A 22,911-nucleotide genomic window follows, 5' to 3' on the forward strand; every position below is an offset into this window, starting at 1 on the left:
GAGCTTCAGTCATGGGGACAAGAAGGAGGACATTGGGAGGTTCCTGCACTGCCCAGGGTTGAAGGCCAAAAGATGAGGAAGACATTGGTTTAAGGTGTGAGTGCCTTAAAGCCCAGAAGCTGGTTTCCTTCCCTCTGGCTATCCAGTTTTCAAAAGCACTCTGTTGAAAATTCGACCAGATGGGGACAGTGTCCAGCTGGCTTACGAGTTCGTTGTTCCCATCAAACTCAAGGGAAGAACTTAACCTTGAAGGGCTTCTCTGTCGATTGGAGTTTCAGGCAATTCGGACCTGCAGCAGGGCTTCACCGGTCGTCCAGGAGTTGCAGCAGTCCTCTTCCTTCAGCTCATTTTTCGGTTCTTTCATTCCAGTGGTCGACTCTGCTTTCCAAGCCCCAGAGACCTGCTTTTAAACAGTTTTCCCCCATTCCATCCAGCCTGGCTGTCACACACACAGCAGGGTGGCTGTCCTTGCCGGACAGTCAGCCGGCCAATCACACCAGAGTGCATTCAGGTCTCCTATGAGATTAGGCACAGGGAGTTTCGGGCACCTCCCTCACATCCTGTCCACCCCAGATACTCAGGCGCCAGAGGAGGGCTTCAGCACTGAAGCGCGCCAAAGGCCATTGAACAAAGGGACCAAACCTGGTTTGGCGCGCAAAGCCAAAAACAAGAAGGACCTTCCCTAATAAAATGGCAAAAAAAGATGACCGCAGTTTGTTTTTCACAGATAGGTCTGGGGCGCCAAATTGAAAAACATGGCTGACCCAATTTTTAGCTACCGTTGTTAGCGGTCGGGAAAAATCACAGTAGTTGATCTAAACCACTGCCACCAGCCATTTAAAGTAGGAAAGGGTAACATTTGACTGTTACATGAGTGTTTTGACTCAGGGGAAGCTAGGCAAACCCTCCATCACTCTATAGTAAGATAGTGTGTAATGGGTCAGTAAATTTAAAGAGACTAGTAAAGTCAATTTAACTTTACATGCTCTGGGAGACGGTAGTCCATCCCAGAGAAGGTATTTAAACCTTGGGAAGTCTAAAGGACATCCCTCTGTCACTGCACTAAAGGTGCTGTGTGACACACAGAAAAAGATGATGCCTATGGAGTTGTTTTAAAACTCCATAACCAAAGAACACAAAAGTAAAACACACACAAAATACATGGAAGAGTGTGAAAAAAAGGCTCACACTCTTCCTAGGTAAAACAATCAAATCCTAGAAATCCAGCAAAGTTGCTGGGGGTTTCAAAAGGTAAGGGAAGTTAGCACATATTGAGAATTCTCCCTAACAGTTGGGAGGGACATCTGCTTTTCCGCTGCGTCGCCCAATTCTGTGCTTGGTTCTTCCTGCTCTAGTAAAGCAAACCTGTTGATGGTGCTCAGGCCGGCCTGTAGCAGATGGCAGAGCCATCTTCTTGTACTTTAGTGGTGATGCAGCTGGCGATGCATTGGCAGATGTCTTCAGCTTGTGATAGACTGTTTCCATATCTTGCATATCTTCTTCAGTGTCCTGGAGGTGGATAGTCTCAGATGTCTCTGCAGCCGTTCTTGCTCTAGGGTAAGAGAGAGAAGAGAGAAGAGAAGAGATAAAAAAGTGGAACAGAATGGATAGAAAAGTGGGAGCAGAGTGATAAGCAGGTGAGAGGAGTGGGGTAGAAGATGGGAGAAAGAGGGAGAAGGTAGACTGCTGTTTTGCCACCCTTTGTAGGGTCTACAAACAGCTCGTCCCTTTTATAACATTCGTCACCTGGTACACAGAAACGTGACACCAGCACAAGCCCTTATCAGGGAGCACACCACACTTATTATTGCATGACTAATTTGTGTAACATGTTAGCTGATCATTCCACCTCTTCCGCCCCACCCCCCTTACACCATTCAATACCACAATAACTCTCTTACACCATACTGACACATATATACCATCACACTTACTTGTGGATGTGGGAGATATCTTCAGGTACTGTAGCCCTTTATCTGGCACCACCAAACATGGAGTGAAAGGTGCTGTAGAGGAGTTTTCTGAAACATCGTCCAGCCACACATCTGCAAACTATAATTCAGATTTTCAGCACATTCACTTAAGAAAGTCATAATTCTATTAAAGACACGGAGGCAAAGGAGCATGCTTCTCTTATCTTTATTCAACTCGAGCAGCATTACATATACAATGACAACATTAAAACAATAAATTGAAAAAACAACATGTTCCATGTAAAACTGTCTTTAGTAGTCCTCTTGTTATTGTTGTTCAAATAAACATGTGATCCATTTCCTCAAATAGTCTCCCATCACTCAAATAACAATGTCCACCATCTTATTATCCTCCTCTTTCTTTTGCTGAACATTCCATTTTCTGACCCAACAGGTAAATGCTGAATTTATCTAATCTCGTCCTTATTCTCACGTTCCTGTCTGCTTGCTATCTCCAATGGAACCTGCAAGTAAAAAACATTTTAGGTTCCTGGTCACCTGGATTGGGTAATCGTGTTTTATGACAAAATATATGACATAATTGCATCAATATCATGACATCATATTGTAAATGTTCACAATTAGAATGGGAGGGATAATTCTTTGCCTCTGTGTCTTTAATAGAATTATGACTTTCTTAAAAGGCTCAGATTATGCTTGTTTAAAGTTACTTACCATCAACAATGTTACCTTTTCGACTGGCTTGAAATAGAAAGTTTTGAATGTGGACTAATTTGTCCAATCTGCTGCTTTCAGTATATCGTCCAGTTGTGCTCCTACACTAAAAGCTTTGGTTGCCATGACTCCTCTTGCTAAGTGTGTGCTGTTAAGATGGATTTCTGAACTCTGACCTGGTGGGCAGAGGTTCAGAAATCCAGCCTAGTTTCTTGGAACAGGGTAACCTTCTGGACAAGCCAGACCAATCAAGGTAGCATTGGCAGCAGTCAAGACTAGGTCTCAGGAGGGGTGAGGGTGATTGAAAGCCCACAATGAGCAAACACAGTAAATTACACTACAAATTACTGAGTCAGGTGTATATATCAAAAATACATATACATTTATTAAACGCCTTTTAATTCAAACACAAAGTAACTAAACCAACACAACACTACTATTAAACATATATACAGTCACCAATGGCCTAAAGGAATAGCACACAGTAAGGTTCCACAACCTGTAAGGAAAGGGAGCATACAGTGCAAATATTGTTTATGAAGTCCTTCACAAATCGAACCCTAACTGAGAGGCAGTCCAATCCCTAAAATGAGTGGAGCCTTGTGTTCAAAAGTACTTTTGGGTCTGGTACACACGATTGTGCAGTTGAGCCAAAATGGGGTCTCTTGCAGGGGCTGTAGCGACTCAGGAAGGTTGGTGAGGCAGTGAAGAATAAGTTCCCACTATTCAAGCAGTGTCTCCCCAAGAGGGCAGAACAGGATCCAAGAGTTGGGAATATCTTGGTAGTACAGGCTACCTTGATAAAGAAGAGTGGCCCTCAGGTGACACTCATGCATAAAAATGGATGGATTTGCCAGGGGACACCGATAAGGGTTGCAAGTACTCACCAAGCCTCCGCGCACTCTGGACCAAACTTAGGCAGTCGAGTCCACTTCGGTCACATGTTCAAATCCTGCAGTTGTGCGGCTTTCAGGGGCTGCGTTCCAGGAATGATTTTGTGGCAGGACAGTGATTTCTCTGCTCCTGGTGAAGAGATCAGGCCAATCCCACTGCAGCGAGCCTGAGGGCACAGGGGGCACAGCAGCAAGGCTCCCACGAATTTGTCACCACAGCTGGACGACACAGTGACCGCGTATGCTCAGATTCCCACTTTTCCAATGGGTCGAAGCGCCTTTGCAGACCTTTTAGGTTTGATCAGAAACAGGGGGTCCAACGGGACGACAGCGGCTCAGGGTGCCAAACCTTCCTGCGGGTCACCAGTGGTTCTTCAGCTCTGCTTCTTTGTTTCAGGATACTTGGCTCCTATCCTACGTTTGGTGTGAACTCAAGAGATCGACCTGGAATGGGTGTAAGATGCCTTCTCTTATCCAGAATCTCCTTCACGCCAAAACGAAGAGGACCTAATGAGAGATCTGCTCACATACAGCCTTCCCAGACATGGACCAATCACAGACCACGTTGGTCCGAGTCATTCCCAGCACGCCAGAATGGCACCCAGGATGTGTATTGGAACTAGACAGTCCAGCCCACATCCTGGAGGCACACACACAAGGCATGCAGACGCCTGCGAAAGCTTCGGTTTGCGTTGGGGTTGAATGTCCAAATAAGGAATTTCCTGGGTCTGCTCGACCTGAGGAAGGCAAAGGGACAAGATGGCCAAAGCACAGAACAAAGGACCTCGTGGCATGGCCATTTTAGGCACTGGCCACTGTCCTGGACCAACGCGGGAAAGGTGGTATGGACACAGACAATGGTTACAAATACATGAAAAGTAACAGCTGCTATCAGCTCTGCCCACGGCACATTGGTACATCTACCAAAAAATCCTTTGAGGGCGTCTAGGGTCTTATAAATTAAAGGAAGACCCCAGCGCTCTGTACTGTAAGGTACTTTGTGCACTGGTAAAATGTTGCTAAAGAATAGAAACAAAGTGAAAGACTAAGGGAAACAAAGTCTCCCAGTACTGACTGTCTTTAAGGGCATGTCAGTTTCCCCATAACAAAATGAGCAAAGGCCCAGCAGAGTACAGCAGTAGGCTGGGCTCCACTGGCATCAGTCAGGCTAGGATTGTCATACAACAGCAAAAAGTTGGGGGGGGGGTTCACAACTGGAGGGAAAATTACACATAAATGGAAATCTAATTGCATCAATATCGTGACATTATAATGTACATTTTCACAATTAGAATGGGTGGGATAATTCTTTGCCTCCGTGTCTTTAAATAGAATTATGACTTTCTTAAACAAATGTGTTGAAAATCTGAATTCTATGTCAAAACCTGCAGTCTCGGATTATGCTTGTTTAGAGCTTACTTGTCACCAACGATGTTACCTTTTCTTATGGCTTGAAATAGAAAGTTTTGAATGTGAACTAATTTGTCCAATCTGCTGCTTTCAATATATCTTCGAGTCATGCTCCTACACTAAAAACCTTGGATGTCATGGTGCCTCTTGCTGAGTGTGCGCCATAATGTGAGATGTCAATGCCCGCTTGGCTCATCACCCATCTCATCCATTTTGCTAAAGTGGCTGGCACAACTGCCCCAAATGGTCTACTCAGTGCAATGAGCAACTGTGACCCCTGCAGGTCATAACTTATTTGTATTATTTATATACGTCTGTATGCACCGTACCGGGCATAATTTTTGTTTTTCAGTGAATGATGCATAATCTATAGTGTTCAGGTTCGTTTGTGTTCATCTAGTTATATAGAATGTCAACCCTGTGGGTGTAAATGTCTTCCTATCAACCTCAAACGCTCTTATGTCAGATACCCGTTTGCATGACAATAAGCATAATAGCATTGTCAACTTAGCTGATAATTCCTTCCTGGATAGATTTTCGTTGCCTGGCCATGTTGTGAACAACTTTAATACTCTGTATCCCATAATTGGTCGTATTTAACCCTGGGGGTCTCCTCAGTCTGATAACTTTTAGTAATCTACATACCAAGGGGTGTTCCCCTATTACTTGTCCTTCTAAATGCATGTGTACTGCTGATATCACTGATCTAGCGGTATTGATGGTTCTGTATGCTTTGCCTTGCGCTAACATTTTTGCTAAGAAGTTAGCTACATGTACTACATGTGTTCTAACTGAATTAACACTCCTCTCCATACACCAGCTATTCCACTTTGACCATGCAGACCTGTATGCCTTTCTGGTCTGTGGTGCCCAGGATTACTCAATGATGTGCTCAGTCTTGTTCAATAGTCCTGGCCTAGCCCAGGCTCCTCTGATATTGCCCAGACAATGAGGTTGAGGCTGCCTGACTCTTCTAGAGGATGGTTGTTCCCCTTCGGGACCCGAATGATCGATTTGATTGTCGGTAGTATGATCGGGTTGTCGAATGACATTTCCAGCAGATCTGGGAACCATGCATGTCCCCTCCATGCTGGAGTCATTAATATTAACAAAACTCTTTGTCTCCTCACCTGTGCCAGCATTCTCGCTATCATTGAGAATGGCAGGAACACATATTCTATTTCTGGGCCCCATACCTGCAGGAAAGCATCTGTCGCCTCTGCTAATGGGTCTGGTCTCCAGCTGAAAAATCAAGCAATCTGTCTGTTCAGTCTCGATGCAAATAGGTCCCTCTGAAATGGGCCTCATTTTTCCCACACTGTTTGGAAAACTGTCTCATCCAGCTTCCAGTCGCAGGCATCCCTTAGGAACATGGAGTTCCAATCTGCTACTTCGTTCTGACTGCCCGGTAGGTATTCTGCCGTCACTGAAATTATTTTCTGTAGGAATAAGTGTCAGAAGTCTTTCGGTAGATCCGCTAGCATCTTGGATCGCATTCCTCCTAATGTGTTTATATAGCTCACTGCGGGCACTTTGTACATTTTGAGGAGAATGCAATATTGTGCCTTCTCCTGTGTCCAGCATTTTTCTGCCAACGAGCCTGCTAGAAGCTCCAGGCAGTTGATATGCATATCCAATTCTTTCTTTGACCATCTCCCTCCGGTCGTCATATTTCCGCACCGGGCTCCCCAGCCCCATCTGCTGGCGTCCAACTCTATTATTAGGTCCGGGGATGAGCCAGATATCGCTCCCCCGTTCCATGCCTCCATAAACTATAGCCGCCACTGCATTTCCTCCTTGACCTCTTGACATAGAGGTACTCTCTGTTCTTAAGATTCTCCCCTCCTGAGATGTTGTATCTTCAGTCTCTGGAGTGCTCTGTAACGGAGTGGGCCTGGAAAGATTGCTTGTGTTGATGACGCTAGTCGTCCCACTAGTCTAGCTATATCCCGAATCGACAGTTTTTCCTTTGTTAGAACACTCTTGATCTCTCTCTTTATGCCGTTTACCTTGTGAATCGGTAGACTTAGGGTACCCCTCTGGGTATTTACCAAGAATCCCCAAAACTCCATGGATTGATCTGGAGTCAGAACTGATTCTCCCAGTTTATTAGAAACCCCAGACTCTCCAGCAGATCGTGTGATGTCCATCTGCTGCTTGATCGTCCCTCTGTCTCGACACATTATGCAGATGTCATTTAAATACACAATCATACAGATCCCTTGTTCTCTTCAATACGTCACTACAGGTTTCATTAACTTTGTGAAACACCATGTGGCCGATTCTAGCCTGAATGGGAAACATGTGAATTCCCACATTTGCCCTTTCCATCTGAATCCTAGATATTTCCTCTGTTCTATAGCTATCAGAACTGTCGGGTAAGCGTCCCTGAGATCTATTCTTACCAACCAATCATCCCGCTGTAATAAGTCTCTCAGGAGGTGAATACCCTACATCTTGAAATGTCTGTATGTTAAGAAGCTGTTCACTTCTTTTAGATATATAATTGGTCTTAGCTTGCGTTTTCCTTGACCAAAAACATATTGCTCACAGAGCTGTCTGATTGCTCTGTCACTTGTGCTATGGCTTCTTTCTGTATTAAGGCTTTTATTTCTGTGTATAGCAGATCTTTATTTGCTGTGTTCTGTATTAATACGTTTGGCCATCTTGTCTGAAATGGGTTGTAGTGGAAATCTGTTTGGAACCCTTGAACTGTATTTGTGACCCAGATGTCTGATGATAAAGCGTGCCAGTGTTCTACGCATTGTGCTAGTCTCCCACCTACTGTGGGTACTCACTCTATTGTACAGGTTTTCTGTATCAATGTTCTCACCTGTGTTTTGCTGTTGCTGGCGTTCTGGCTGAAAATACTTAGGGACACAAAACAAACAATCTCTACCTTCTTTTTATAAAAAAAAAACTTCATAATTCATAAACTGCCCATTCTTCCACCACGATAAAGAATAGAAATGGATAATTTGATAGACCTAGTGCATTCTGCACGTTTAAGGTTTTTTTTCTCACCGCATCGCATTTACCTTCTTAAATAAACAACAATATGGCTGCTGGGTGGTTTTGTTTACATATGACGTCAGGAACGAAATGACATCATAGTAAGCCAATGCATACATAAACTGCCATTTTGGTTCCAAACCCAAATCATCATGGCATTTTTCTCCAGTGATACACGAGTCTCCTGCTCAAATAAGAGAAAACAGTAAATGGCCTTCTCATCCTTAGAAGAACCTTGGTAGCAGAGGCACTCATAATGTCCTCCACAATTCTTTTTTTCAACTTTTTATAGGACAGTTGTTTGTATGGATTATAAACGCTGGGGCTAAACTTCCAAGACATTTCTTACCTGACGCCCAAAACGTCCTCAACAATTGAGACTTCCCCAATATCTCGATTCTTTTTTTTTTTTAGTAAGTACAGTTTGCTTATTCTCACTATATTTTAGACACTTTTACTGAATAAAGGAATTAAAATAAAATATCTTCTTGATCACATAGGATTTGACTGATGAGTTGAATCACAACTCTAAGTGATCCTGGTCCCACAAGGATAACTGACTCTACTGAGGATCCTAGATGTTTTTTTATATAGCACTAAACATGGTAAAATACTCCCATATCTCACACTCAACCTTATAGCATGAACTTTCTCATTTTCTTGAATGACTCTTTATTGTGATTTAATTCCTTGAGGGTGTGAGTATGTAAAGATACCTGTCTGAGCATTTTTGCCCAAATAACATTGGGTACATAAAATGGGCATTTTTGTAATACGTATCACTGATCACCATGTAGACTAAAGTATTCACAACCAAAGACAGTTTAAAGTGATGTTTAGAATTTGACCAGAGTGTGTTCACAAATGTTGGTCACAGACCATATAGTCTTTACTTTTCATGACTTAATGTAATTGAGATTTATGTCTGCTTTTTGGTAATAGATTTGAAATTTGGAATATATAATCAGCCCCTGAAGAAGATAATCTATCTCGAAATGCATTGGGCAACTACATCTGAAACAATATATCTGATAATTTTGATTTAACAATTACTTGGCTATCTTTTGAATTTTCTGTAATAAGGCATGTCATTTGAAATACTGTACATTACTAAATTGTCTATGATCACCTGTCTCTAAAAACAACAACCCTAACATGTCACAAACTGATTTCTAAACTGTTTAGCTTATTTTAGCTATTCACAATGTGCAGGGGATGGGAGTTCCCCAACAGGGAATTTATCTTGCACTAATGTATCCACAACCCATATGCCAGGGTTGTTTTCTTTCTCCTCTGCAGCTTAAATTGCATTTTATTATCAATTGAATCGTTATTGAATTAATCTACTTAAATCGACAACTAAGCAGGAGTACAAGGTGTTGTCGTTTCTTTTGTTGCCTCCAGCCTCTACCCCTGGATGGGAAGAATGGGTTGGATCTTTGGTCATCCTGCCTCCAGTGTTTTCTGTCGTTGAAGGACCTTTGATGGCTGTACCGGCTGACTGAGCTGCCACTTCTTCGGCCAGCCCATGCAAAAATGTGCCTTCTAAACACCCTTTTTAGGGATGCTTGTGCCTTGTCAATAGCCACGTAGGAATTTGCGACCTTCGTAAGCTCCTTTTATAAAAGAGTCACTGAAGAGCTTCCCTTTTGTTGCCGCTGCTGCCTCTGAAGTTGCCAGTTCATTTAGCTTGGAGTCAATCTTTACCAAAACTGACTTGCGTCTTTGTTAGAAGCGCACTATTTGCGTTCCATGAGAGACATACTGCTCTATGTGCCCATCCTGACAGAATTGCAGGGTCTATGGGTTCATTTTTCTCCTTGCCCTCTTCTGCCATTTGCAGCATCTTTGTTAGGGGTCCCACCACGTCTAACATCTTGTCCTGGCATGACCACCAGGACCTATCTAGACCTTTTTTTATGTCCTTAACATATTTGCTCATAAAGGTTCTCACCAATCTCTGGTGTTTCAGCAATACCGTCTGATAGGTGTGGTCTTGGGCATTCTGCTCTAAGTTTGTTTCTAGCCTCCTTTGACAGAGGCATCCTCAGTCTCTTCTACAAATAAGCAGCTATCTTTGCCAGTGGTTCCCACTCCACTGAGCGTGGGTGTATTAGAGTATCCAAGTCAAAGTCATCCCCGGCCTCCTCGTATATTTCGATAGTTTTCTTTTTCTTAGAAGTTCTCTCTTCCCCAGATGAAGATATCACATCTACTTCCTCTGAGGATTGTTCTTGCCAGTCATTATCCTCAGTGCTTTAAGTGGGCCGGGGCCTGCTGGGGCCGGGCCCTGGCAGTCTCCAAAAAGTGAGGCTGAGCCGGGGCCCTGCCGGGGCCCCCCAGCCCCACCACGCCATGGCAGGACGCATTATCCCGCCGCGGCCGCAGCCGCAACGAGAGATGCGCCCGCCAGTTAAACGTCAGGCAAGCTGACAGAAGTGCCAGCCAGCCACAGCGTCGCTGTGACTGGCTGGCACTTCCATCAGTCTCTGTAACTTTCTCTGGTGACCCCTCATCTGAGGGGCCATCAGAGGAAGCTACAGTCCCTTAGTTCCCCTCGCCAGGTCACTGATACCTCAGCGAACCCGCGGGCTCCATGATCTAATATGTAGATTAGATCACGGAGCCCGCGGGTTCGCAGAGAGTGAAAGACGCCTCGGGGTCAGTGCTCTGAGCAGAGATCACTGAGCCCGAGGCGCCTTTCTCCTTTGGCAATGCTTTATAAAAGATGCCTTCAACTGTACGTTTAAGCCATCTTTTATACACGTAGAAATATTTCTATGTTTATAACAGATGGCTTGAATCGTACACAATTCAAAGCAACTTTTATAAAGCTTTGTCGACGGACAAAGCCACCTTGGGTTTTGTCCGTCCTCAACGCTTTATAAAAGATGCCTACGTTTCAAGACGTCTTTTATAAACATAGACATATGTTACAAATGTCTATGTTTATAAAAGGCAGCTTGAATAGTACACAAACCATAGTAAGGTAAGCACACAAGTGTGCGTAACTTACTATGGTGTGTGCACTTTCAAGCCACCTTTTATAAACATAGAAATATGTAACATTGCTATGAATATAAAAGAAGGCTTGAAAAATACACAAACCATAGTAGTACGCAAACAAATATATAAATGCTCAAATACATTTATATATTTGTTTGCGCACCTTACTATGATTTGTGCACTTTTAGGCCACGCCCACAATGGAGGCCACGCCTCCAAACGAGGGCCCCCCCTCAATTTCTTACCCCACTTAAAGCACTGATTATCCTCTTCAGAACTCTCCGAAGATGTGTCATGCCATTTATGCACTCTCTTCTTAGACTTCCCTGCTCTTTTAGTTTTCTGCTGTGGCGTGCCCGTGGGCGGTCTTGGTATGTTTAACCTTACGGGCTCTTTCTTCCCCATATGTCTAATGTCCTTTTGCTCCCATGAGCTCTTGCATGCCCAAAGAGAATGTTCTCCAATCCTCCATAATGGCCATCTGGTGGGGATGCCCATACTGTCTCCCAGAGCCTTCTGAATAATTTATCTAATCTCTGTATAGTTCCTTTTTTGTCTCACTTGCGCCCTACTTTCTTCGCTGGAGCTGGACATTTTCAAAATGAAGCTTGTATTTGCCACAGTTATGAAATAACTAAATAGAATATTTATTCACAGGCTTCTTTAGCCTATTTTCCTCTCTTAAACACACTTACCGTGTGAGGAGTGGTCTTAATTCAGGTTGTTCTTGTCTGTGCCCGTCAATTTTGTAGCTTTTTTGCAACTTTTAATGTTTGGCCACCAGGTGGCGTTGTTCCCCTCCGTCGGTCTCTTGACAGAAGTTCTCTGTTATGGCCCGTAAATGCGTGAAGTGCTGAATGTTCTGCTTTCTGCAGTATGAAATATATATCCTAATCTGATACTCCATGCGGGCACTCGTATTAGATACGGCTAATCGGAGTAGGATACAGCAGAAATACATCTATCCTACACGCCTCCTCTCTGGCGCCGTGCCTACTCTGCCCCTTAATGCCGGTGTGAACTCCTGTCATGGAGTATGAAACCAGCATTATGAAATACACATTTCCCTACACTACGGATATTAATCTATAATACGCTTGTGCTACATTATATAAACAAACATCATTAATCAAGTATTGTCAAACGTAAATCAATGGATACTTAACTGGCTGCCCAAGGATAATAAGATTGTGGACACTGTTATGGAAGTGATGGGAGATTATTGGAGGAAATGGATCACATGTTTATTTGAACACCAATGACAAAACTACTGAAGACTGTTTTACATTGAACATGTAGTTTTTTCACTTTATTGTTCTAATGTTATTGTATATGTAATGCTGCTCGTGTTGAGTAAAGATAAGAGAAGCATAATCTGAGCCTCCGGGTCTTGACATAGAATACAGATTTTACACACATGAGTTTTAGAAAGTCATGATTCCATTAAAGACTCGGAGGCGAAAGATTATGCTCTGATCTTCTCTTTACTTCTCGAGCAGCAAAGTATAAACAAACAATTATGAAAAACAATGCAACATAAAACTACAATTCCCAAAAACTGCAGTGAATTCATAGTTCGTTTTTCCACAAAACCCATGTGACCTTTCCAGTCCAATCACATTTCACTTTCCCCCTATAAACATTGCATAATCCACAGTCCTTCCTCTTTCTGCCGCTGATCGAGCAATTTAATAACTTGCGCCCCAACCGGAAGACGACTTCTTAATCTGTACTTTGATCCCTCTTCACGGCATCGTTGTCTTCTGCTCTGCTCCTCTCAAAAGAATGTATATTCCATGACATATCTCCTCCTGAACGGGAGGGCAATCGCATAATAGCAGAACATTACATAACATTTACAAAATATAATACTCTTCAAAACAATATTTTTACTAACATTCATCCATTATAGTGATTGAATTGGGTGGAATAATCTTTCGCCTCCGAGTCTTTATTAGAATCATGACTTTCTGTAACGAATGTGTGGAAAATCTGTATTCTATGTCAAGACTCAGAGGCTCAGATTATGCTAGTTTAAAGCTTATTTACCACCAATGACGCTATCTGTTCCACTGGTCTAAAATAAAAATTCTTAAATGTTGAGATTTATTACTGGTCTTACCTTATGTTTGCCTTTTACCAAAACAGCTTGCTTGTGAAACCTCCCTGTCCTGATGCTGGGCCGATTGCCGCTTTTATTTTCAGTAACTCTACCTCTCTCTCTAGTAGATCCTCATCTTGTTGGCAGAACCTTATCTGCTTTGGTATGGTTACTTGTGACTGTTCCTGCCAAAATTCTAACTCAAAACTTCGAACCGTCTGCATCACCCATGCATCTGAGGATATCTCGTCCCATTTTTCTAAATGCAACCTCACTCTTCCTCCAACTGGAAGAATGTGTGTTTCCATCCCTTTCGCCAGCGCTTTTATTTCTCTCACCTGTGCTATTCTTGTGTTATTGTCTAACGCTGCCTCTCCAGCCTCTACCCCTGCTTCTTACTCTGGAAGGGAAGAAAGGGTTCGACCTCCCGTCCTCTTGCTTCCAGTAGTATCTGTCGTTGTAGGACCTACTATATTGATAACGGCTGGACGAGTGGCCCTTTCCTCTTCAAGCCCTGTCAAAAAACATCCTTCCGAAGATTTTCTTGAGTGATGATTGCGCCTTGTCCATGGATGCGTACGTGATGGCGAATTTTGTCATGTCTTTTATGAATAGAACACCAAACAGTTTGCCTTTCACTGCTGCTGCTTGCTCGGAAGAAGCCAGTTTTCCCAGTCTGTAGTCCAACTTCATTAGTATGGATCTCCTTCTTTCTGTCGCCAATGCTGTGTTGGCATTCCCCATCAAGCATAGGGTTCTTTGTGCCCATTCAGCATCGATCTCCGGATCAATGGTTTCTTTCTTTGCCTTGGCTTCTTCAGCAAGTTGCCATATCCGAGTGATAGGGCCCAGCATGTCTAAAAGCTTGTCCTGACAAGATCTCCAGGACCCGTCAATTCCTTTCTTCATGTCCCTGCCGTATCTCCCCAGGAACATAATTATTCTCTTGTTGATATCCGATGTATCAGCCACCAGATCATCTGGGTCAAATTCGTCCCTATGAGACTCTTCGTCCTCCCTCCTGCCTTTTTTGTTCCTGGGCTCCTGCCCCTCGCTTTCTGAGGAGGTCTGATATTTCCTGACGCACTATATACGTCAGATATAGAACTGCTTCTGCAGTATTCGTCTGAACTGAAGTTATGTCTCTCACGAGATCTCGCCTTCCTCTTGTCCGCTCTGGATCTGTGCGGTGAACCCGGGTGGGTCTGGGAGCTATGCTCCCTGCAGGTCTTTTTCTTTCTTCCTCCTCTGTCCCTGCATGCTTTGTTCAGCTCTGTGATGCTCCGACACAAAGCCGTCAGGTCTTGCATTATGCCCCTTTCCTCTCCTCTACGGGACTATCCATCTTCTGTACAGCTTGACTCATGCATTGACCACTAACATGAGGTCCCTCAGAGTCTTCGGAATTATCACTCATTCCTTAGTCGTGCCGTGTAAATAATAGTATGCAGTTTGCTTGGGTTCCCCCCGTCAATCTGCTTATACTTTTGTTTGTAGCTAGGCAGGTCTCTTATGTATTATCGTTTTGATTGGGACTGTGCCCGTCTTATTGAGAGAAATAATTATTAATATATACCTTTTAAAAGGTATTACCTCCTAATTCAGGCAGATAATGAGGAGTCTGATCGTAGTTTAACCCGTCACTTACTGAAATTGCAGCAATGGCTAATAAAGCCGGCGGTGCTGCTCTTTGGCCACCAGGTGGCGTCTGTTGTCAGAGCTGCACTCTGCTTGTATAGCGTGCGTTGAGCAGATCCGTTCAATCAATACTATCCTTTGATGTTATATATATTTGATGTGCGCTCGTATTCACCACAGAACTCCTACTGACTCTCCACAGATGTTCGCAACCCCAGGAGTCTCGTCGCGCCATTGTGAACTTCCGTGTTACAGTGCCTCCTAATGAGGCAAATGCTTGCATGAACGAAAAACAGTCCCGTCGCGTTCCAATCCTAAACTGATATGCTCCGCTGATAATCCCAGATGCGCTGTGCGTTTAATAGAACCTATCTACGTGCGTGTTCCCATAGTAAACATTACAGCTATTCTTTAAAACATTAAAATTGTGAAATAAAGTAAGATACTTATCTCAGCCGCTCAAGCAGCAAAGAAAGAGGAAGGACTGTGGATTATGCAGTGTTTATAGGGGGAAAGTGAAATGTGATTGGACTGGAAAGGTCACATGGGTTTTGTGGACATATGAAAAAAGAACTACGAATTCACTGCAGTTTTTGGGAATTGTAGTTTTATGTTGCATTTTTTCATAATTGTTTGTTTATACTTTGCTGCTCGAGAAGTAAAGAGAAGATCATGTCACGTCCCATTTCTATTGTTATCTCGTTGTGTTCAGGAGCCGAGCCTCCTTTCTGTTACTTATGTTTTCTGTGGCCTGCGACCCATGTGTAAGGAAGGGGTGGGGCTACCTTACCGAAAAGGCGGTCTGATTGATATTGATTAAAGAGTTGGATGCATTCCATTTCGTCTCAGTGATTTCATTTATTGCCTCATTGATTTGAGCACTTCACTGCTTATGCGCAGCCTACATATAACTATGGTGTTCCCCCGACCCTCGGCAGCACTGCAACCCCATAGCGGACGTCACTGACGCTGCGGCAGCAGAGGGCAGGCACAGCCTCAATCGAACTCCACATGGGCACTTCCTCCACGCGGCGCACTCCAGCTACGAAGTACAGCCACATCCAGGAGCCAAGGTACCACCACGGAGGAAAAGCTGATTTCACTGACATTATTCCCCATGATACGCACACCGCATATGACACATGCTTTCCAACGGACACGCCGCATTGTCTAACACGTGCTGTTCCAAAGACACAGTGCAGTGTCCAGCACCCACATTCGTCCTGGTGACTCATTTGCTTCACAGCATCAGCGGTCTCACAGCACAAAGACTGCCAAGAAACATTCATAACAGCACCAGTCACACTTGTGTGCCAACAAACAGTCACATCACACAGTCCCAGCCATACCACGTCGAAAAACAATACAGACACTGGACTACAAAGCCCACAATCCAGCTCTTTGCCACGCCACCCCACTCCCAGGGAGGAGGGTGGTTCAGAATCATTACAACTTCAAGCAATGCAGCACTTCGACATGTCAGACACCAGCAGTCTGGCACCCAGGTGGGCCAGGTGGCTCAAAGAGCTGCCCATCTACATCGACGCATCTGGTGTAAGTGAAGAACGCCGATTGCAAGGTATTTTACTGCACTCACTAGGCCCAATAGTATGTGACATCGTATTTGAAATGACAGTAGCCAAGACAGACACATTTCAAAGTATAATTGACTCATTGAACACCTATTTCGCACCGCTGATAAATGTAGACTATGAAAGACACATCTTCTACACCACTACGCAAGAGAATGGTGAAAACATGGACAATTTCGTAATGAGACTAAGAAAGAGGGCAAAATATTGCGACTTTGAGCGATATAAAACGGAAGAAGCATTCAAATCACAGGCGATTGCCTGCTGTGGATCACTGGAGTTCCACAAAAAAACTTCTCCAACAGAGCAGAACACTTGACGAAATCTTTCAGCTAGCAAGAGCTGACTCGGCCCTAGCATTGCAAACAGAATCACTCGGAAATATCAAAATGACACAGTCGACCTCAGCAGCAACGGTATGCCCCATTCGCACAACTGGCGACACAGCTGATCAAAAGAAATGTTACGGGTGTGGGTTCAGATTTCCCCACTTGGGTCCATGCCCAGCAATAGGACACCATTGCGACAAATGTGGTGGTGAAAACCATTTCCAGTCCGTCTGCAGGAACATTAAATTCTTTCAATTGTCTAATTCTAACAAAGAGTCATGGAGACAAGATGACCGAACCTCAAGGTGAGAAAGCCCACGTCCTCACATGGGGCGATCCCCTAACGCAAGCAGGCGCCGCTCTCACAGCTCATCAAGGAAGCAGTCACACACCAACAGATGACGTGAGGAAAGAAGAGATAGTTCCAGCCGCTAGAAGAGAAGGCACAACTCGCAGCGAAGAAAACCGAGACAGAAAATTAGATACCTCGATGACTTACCACGAAGGAGACGCGATTCACACTCATCATCATCCAGCTGAGACCACAAGAGAGGCTATTACGAGGGGATTGGGTCTTCCGACGTATTCCATATCTATGACAGTAATCACCACAGCTGTTTCTTCCCCTTTCGCCGTCTGTGTCCTGCGTGTCATGTACAGGCGTGCAAGCAGTGCTAAGAAACAGCTGCATAGCCCTTTAAGGACGCTGCAACCAGGTGCCTGGAAGTTGGCATGGCAACGCTGGCGTCCTCTCAGCGTTTCCTACGGCCGATGCTGGAAGCCGTGAAACGCTGTCATGTGACCTTTCCTTTTTAGGCACCGCCTTCACTTCGTATCGGTGCTTCTGATTGAGAATTGGTGGCGCTTCGTACCTTGTGCATTGTATCCTGTTCCCTTGAACCCCTGTTGCAGTACCCTTCCTCCTCCCCTTTCCCTCCTGTGTTCCTGATTGCCTCGTTTCCTCGACCCGGACCGTTACCTGGCTTTGATTCTGGACTGCCTTGTTCTTGTATGCTGCCTGTATCATGCTTCGACCTCGGACTGCTCACGGACTTCTTTGCCTTCGCCCATTTGTTTTGGTTACTCTTCGTTTGTCTTCTGGATCCTCACTCACCTGGATTGCGTCTGGGTAATTTTGGGATTGTTGAACTTTGGAACTTTTCGAGCTTTTTGGATTGTTCAAACTTGATACTTGGATTTCCTTGCTACGTACACTAACAAGTGTGTATTAGGCGTCCTCGTGCCGGCGGGATAGGTGGTTGGGCTTTTCTTGGATTCTGGATTGTGGACTTCGGATTTGCTTCCCTTCCTTTTTCCACCTGACTCTCCCCGGCGTTGATCAGGATAAAAACACGGTAAGCCATAGTCTCGCATCGGAAGGGGGTTGTTATTTGAATTTGACCAACACGTATTGCATTCTTAAACTGTTGTGTTCGGGTCTAGTCAGAAGGGCGGTTGGTTATACTTTCTGTGTTGTGTTAACCCCTCACTTGCAGATCCAACGCCTGTCCTCGGCCACTCGTACCACCCTGACTTCACCGATAACAACTCCTGCGGCACGTGTCTTCATCTGGGTCGTCTGGGTCTCATCTGGCATCCTTTCTTTCCTCTGATTGATCGCTCTGGCTGTCTATTCCTGGAGCCAGAGGGTTCCATCAGGAGGAAGAACTCTTCGGCTACACGACGTGGGCAACTTGCATCTGACATAATCAGAAGCCCTTAATATGGATGCCAATGAGACGTTGACCAATATTTTTCAATTGGTGGCCGACTTACGCAATGACATGACTGCGGCTCATTCAGCCACGCAGCGACGCATTGATGAGTTGCAAGCAGGGTTTCAACCCCTTGGGGCAGCTGCGCCTCCTTCGGCTAGTGTCTCTGGGGCAGGTGCTGGTCCTCCCCAACAGGGTGCTGGACCAGTTTATATGACTGCCCAGTTCCCTTTGGCTCCGCCGGAACGGTTCAATGGAGACCCCAAGACCTATAGGACCTTTTTGAACCAATATAGACTGCATTTTCTGTGCCGTCCTGCCTCTTTTCCGGATTCCACTACAAAGGCAACGTTTCGGTTATCCCATTTATGGGGTACCGCAGCTGCTTGGGCCAATCCGTTCTTGGAAGACGGCAGCCATCTTCTTTACAATTGTGATGCCCTAATTTACGCCACACAAGCTACTGATTTGGAACTGCTCGGTCTCCAACAAGGCAGTTCGCCTCTCTTGTCTTATCTAGCCAAGTTCAATCAGCTGGTGGCGGAAACCGGTTGGCCCGAAGAAAAGAAGGCCTCTCTCTTCTATAAGGGACTATCCAGCTCCCTAAAAGATACACTGGCCACCGTCCCGGTAATCCCTACAGCTTTTTCGGAATTATTGGATTTGGTTCTCCAAATCGATTCCCGACAAGCAGCACGGAGGGGTGAAAAGAGAACGGCTCCTCCTGTTGCTCTCTCCGTTCCTTTACCTGCCGCTGGGTCCACGGAACCCATGCAGATCGGGGCACTTAGAATCCTTTGTCGGCAGAAGTTAGGGAACACCGGAAGAAGAACGGCTTATGTTTCTACTGCGGAGGATCAGACCACTTACTCCGAGAATGTACCAAAAAACCCACTAGGAAACAGGGAAACGCCAAAACCCGGTGACTGAAGGGGTCCAGATGCCGGGTGGTTCTTCGATAGATCCCACAGTTTACAGTCCTTATCGTCTGTCTGTTTCCATGTCGTTCCCCGGTTCTGAGAAATGGGCCGTGATGATGGTCTTGGACTCAGGAGCCATGGGGAACTACGTGGATGCCGCTTATGCCCAGGATTTGGGTCTGCCGATTGTGCATAAGACATGTCCTGAAGTGGTGAATTCGGTGGATGGCTCTTCCTTGGTCTCTGGGTTAGTGACGGAGCGGACCACTGATCTCACCATGATCACAGACTGCGGTCATCAATAGAGCATATATTTTGACCTCATTGCGGCACCACAGTTCAAATTCATTCTTGGCTTACCATGGTTAAAATTGCATAATCCCTCTGTGGATTGGCATTCTGGGGAGGTATGTTTTCTCTCGGAATACTGTGAAAATAAAAGCCTAACTATCAGTTCAGAGACCACCAGTCCAAGTCATGCTCTCGCTGAAACTACCCGTACTGTGGGGGCAGTAGTCAACACTGTCCTTCCTATGGTGTACAGGGAATACCAGGACGTATTCGACACACGTGGGGCAGAGGTACTTCCGCCACACAGGCCCTATGATTGCCCCATTGAACTGATTCCTGGAGCCAAGATTAGGTCTGGGCGGATATATTCCCTGACCCCTAAGGAGGATGTGATTTTGAAGGAATATATTGACAAATCCTTGAGTACTGGCTTTATTCGTCCTTCCCGTTCACCTGCTGCCTCCCCATTGTTCTTTGTCCCTAAGAAGGAGGGGGACCTGCGTCCCTGCATCGATTACCGTGCTTTGAATGCCGTCACGATCAGGAATCAATATCCGATACCTCTGATTTCAGTCTTATTGAACCAATTGGGTGCAGCTAAGGTGTTCACTAAACTGGATTTGAGGGGGGCCTACAATCTCCTACGGATTCGCGAAGGCGACGAGTGGAAGACTGCCTTCAAAACCAAATATGGCCTCTTCGAATACTTCCTTTATGCCCTTTGGCCTGTGTAACGCTCCAGCGACCTTCCAATACTTTATCAACGACGTATTTCATGACATGCTAGACCAATATGTAGTTGTTTATCTAGACGACATCTTGATCTACTCTCCTTCAGTTGACACTCACGTCGTCCATGTCTCTAACGTTTTGCAACGTTTAAGGGAGAGCCACTTGTATGCCAAGTTGGACAAATGCAGGTTCCATGAAACTGAGGTGGAGTTCCTAGGCTATGATATTACTAGCCGGGGAGTGCAGATGAGCCAGTCTAAGGTTACCGCGATATTGGAGTGGCCTTGTCCTAGTACCTTGAAGGCCCTGCAATCCTTTCTAGGTTTTGCAAATTTCTATCGGCGGTTTATCCAAGACTTCTCAGCCATTGCCTCTCCACTTACCAAACTAACCAGAACCAAATGCTTGTTTAAATGGAACGAGGACGCTCAACGGGCTTTTGAGACCTTAAAGTCTGCTTTTACCACTGCTCCCGTCCTTCAACATCCGGATCCGTCTTTGCCTTTCATTGTAGAAGCAGATGCATCAGATGTTGCACTGGTAGCCATCCTGTCCCAACTTTGCCCAGAGTCCACTGGATTACATCCTGTTGCGTATCACTCCAGAAAACTCACCTCTTACGAGAAGAACTATACGATCACAGAACGGGAATTGTTAGCAGTGAGGGACGCCTTTATGGAATGGAGACATCATCTTTTGGGGTCATCCGAACCGGTTCAAGTGTTTACTGATCACCGAAATCTCTTGGCGCTGCAATCAGTGAAGTGTACCACGGCACGCCATGCCAGGTGGCATGAATTTTTTGTCATGTTCAACTTCACCATTACCTATCGCCCTGGGTCTCTGAACTCGAAGGCGGATGCTCTCTCCCGTATCCATGGAGTTCCTGAACCATCTGAGCTCAAGGGTGCCCTTCTATTACCTAACCAAGTGGTGTGTGGGTGTACCTTGCGCCCCTCTCTGAAGACAAGGATCCAAGAGTGGGTGAGAACTACTCCCTCCGAGATTGCTAGCCTGGGATTGGAGATCATCCATTCATTGCCTTATAAAAAGGGTAAAATATATGTACCTGACTCCGACACAAGACACATAGCCATACAATGGTGTCACGATTCAGCGGTAGGTGCACATCCAGGTACTGGGAAAACTATCGACCTTTTGAGAAGGTGGTGCTGGTGGCCCTCCATGTCACACGACGTTAGGGAATACATTGTCTCTTGTGCCACTTGTGCGCAGTGCAAACATCAACCGGGCAAACCTGTGGGCCTACTACAACCCATGCCTATACCAGATAGACCTTGGCTTATGGTTTCTATGGACTTCGTAGTAGAGCTTCCAGTAGTCGACGGCTATGACACTATATGGGTGGTCATGGACTACTTCACAAAATCAGCCTTGTTTGTACCCTGCCAGGGGACTCCTTCTGCTCCTGTTTTGGCAGAGTTGTTCTTGAAGAACGTCTACCGAAGATTTGGTCTGCCCTCCATTCTCGTTACTGACCGGGGACCACAGTTCACTTCTCGCTTTTGGAGAGCAAACGACGCTGGGTATAGGCGGCAGGTACTCCAGTGCATACCATCCACAAACTGATGGGCAAACTGTCATGCACAACATACCAGTCTCGCCACGATGCACCTCTTTGATTGATACCCCAACACACACTGTTACTCGCCCCGGGTTGACATCCACCTCCCGAGACATATCTTCACTTAGGGTGCGAGGGAGTTGCTGTCACCAGCGAGTGCGGGTCGTGCATAGAAGCTGGCCCGGTTTGTTGCCTCGTTTCCATTGGCAACTCCCATGGAGACTGCGCTCGGGATGGAACACCCGATCGCGGTTACTTCCTGGTTCCGCAACGACTTCCCGATCACGTGTCCAGAGTACCGCTCACGTGATCAGGAGTCGACGCACATAAAAACCGGGAAATCCGAGTTTCTCACCGCTTCACAGCTGTTTCACGACACTGTTCGGCGCTTGCAGATATCACGTTACTTGGATATTTTGGATTTGGACTTTGGCTTATGAATCACGGACTGGTCTGCCTACTCCTCGATCTTGTCGCTTGGAACTGTACGGATCTCGATACTCTGGACACTTTGCTTTGCTTAACGGATTGTTTACGGATTGCCCTTTTTTGACTCTACGATCTTCGGCCATTGGCTCTACGTGTTTTGGTTTCCCTTGCCTTTCAAGTCACGGCAGAAACACAGGTACAGTCGGTACCGACCATCTGGGACACGACTGGCCGGATCTGCGGCACTCCCTCGCACCAGACCCAAGTTACCCCAGTATCATCCCTGCTGGGTTTAGGTAAGAGATTATTGCACACTTCTTTATACCAAAGTACTGTGTTTGCCTGTGCTAATCTTAACTTCCTTTCAACAGCCTCTGGGGTCCTTGGCGTCATCAGATCCGGCGAACCATCAAACCACCTGTGGCCTCAAAGCTCGCACAGGGAGTATATTTACACTTCCCTGTGGGTGATTTGTGGACAGAGGCCCATTACTCTTCATTACGCGGCAAGTCCCGACAGACTGTGAAGCCGTTGCGTCGCGGAGAGTATGGAGCCTACGGCTGAGGACCCCGTGGCTGCCTTGGTACAGGCACTCACACTGCTAAGAGCG

General features: G+C 45.5%; 1 protein-coding gene across 4 annotated transcripts in view; it reads right to left on the minus strand.

Moving 5' to 3' along the window:
* Nucleotides 1-2,123: 2,123 nt before the first annotated feature.
* LOC138521770 (butyrophilin-like protein 9) overlaps nucleotides 2,124-22,911 on the minus strand; it is a 379,874-nt gene continuing 359,086 nt past the window's right edge. For all 4 annotated transcript variants that reach the window (XM_069634842.1, XM_069634841.1, XM_069634844.1 and 1 more), the window contains one exon: nucleotides 2,124-2,437. In XM_069634842.1, coding sequence (XP_069490943.1) covers nucleotides 2,403-2,437 — 35 coding nt within the window. In that variant the 3' untranslated portion in view covers nucleotides 2,124-2,402. The remainder of the gene's footprint in view (nucleotides 2,438-22,911) is intronic.

The sequence above is a fragment of the Ambystoma mexicanum genome, chromosome 13 (assembly GCF_040938575.1).
Source record: "Ambystoma mexicanum isolate Mex_15411 chromosome 13, UKY_AmexF1_1, whole genome shotgun sequence".
Classification (NCBI taxonomy): Eukaryota; Metazoa; Chordata; class Amphibia; order Caudata; family Ambystomatidae; genus Ambystoma; species Ambystoma mexicanum.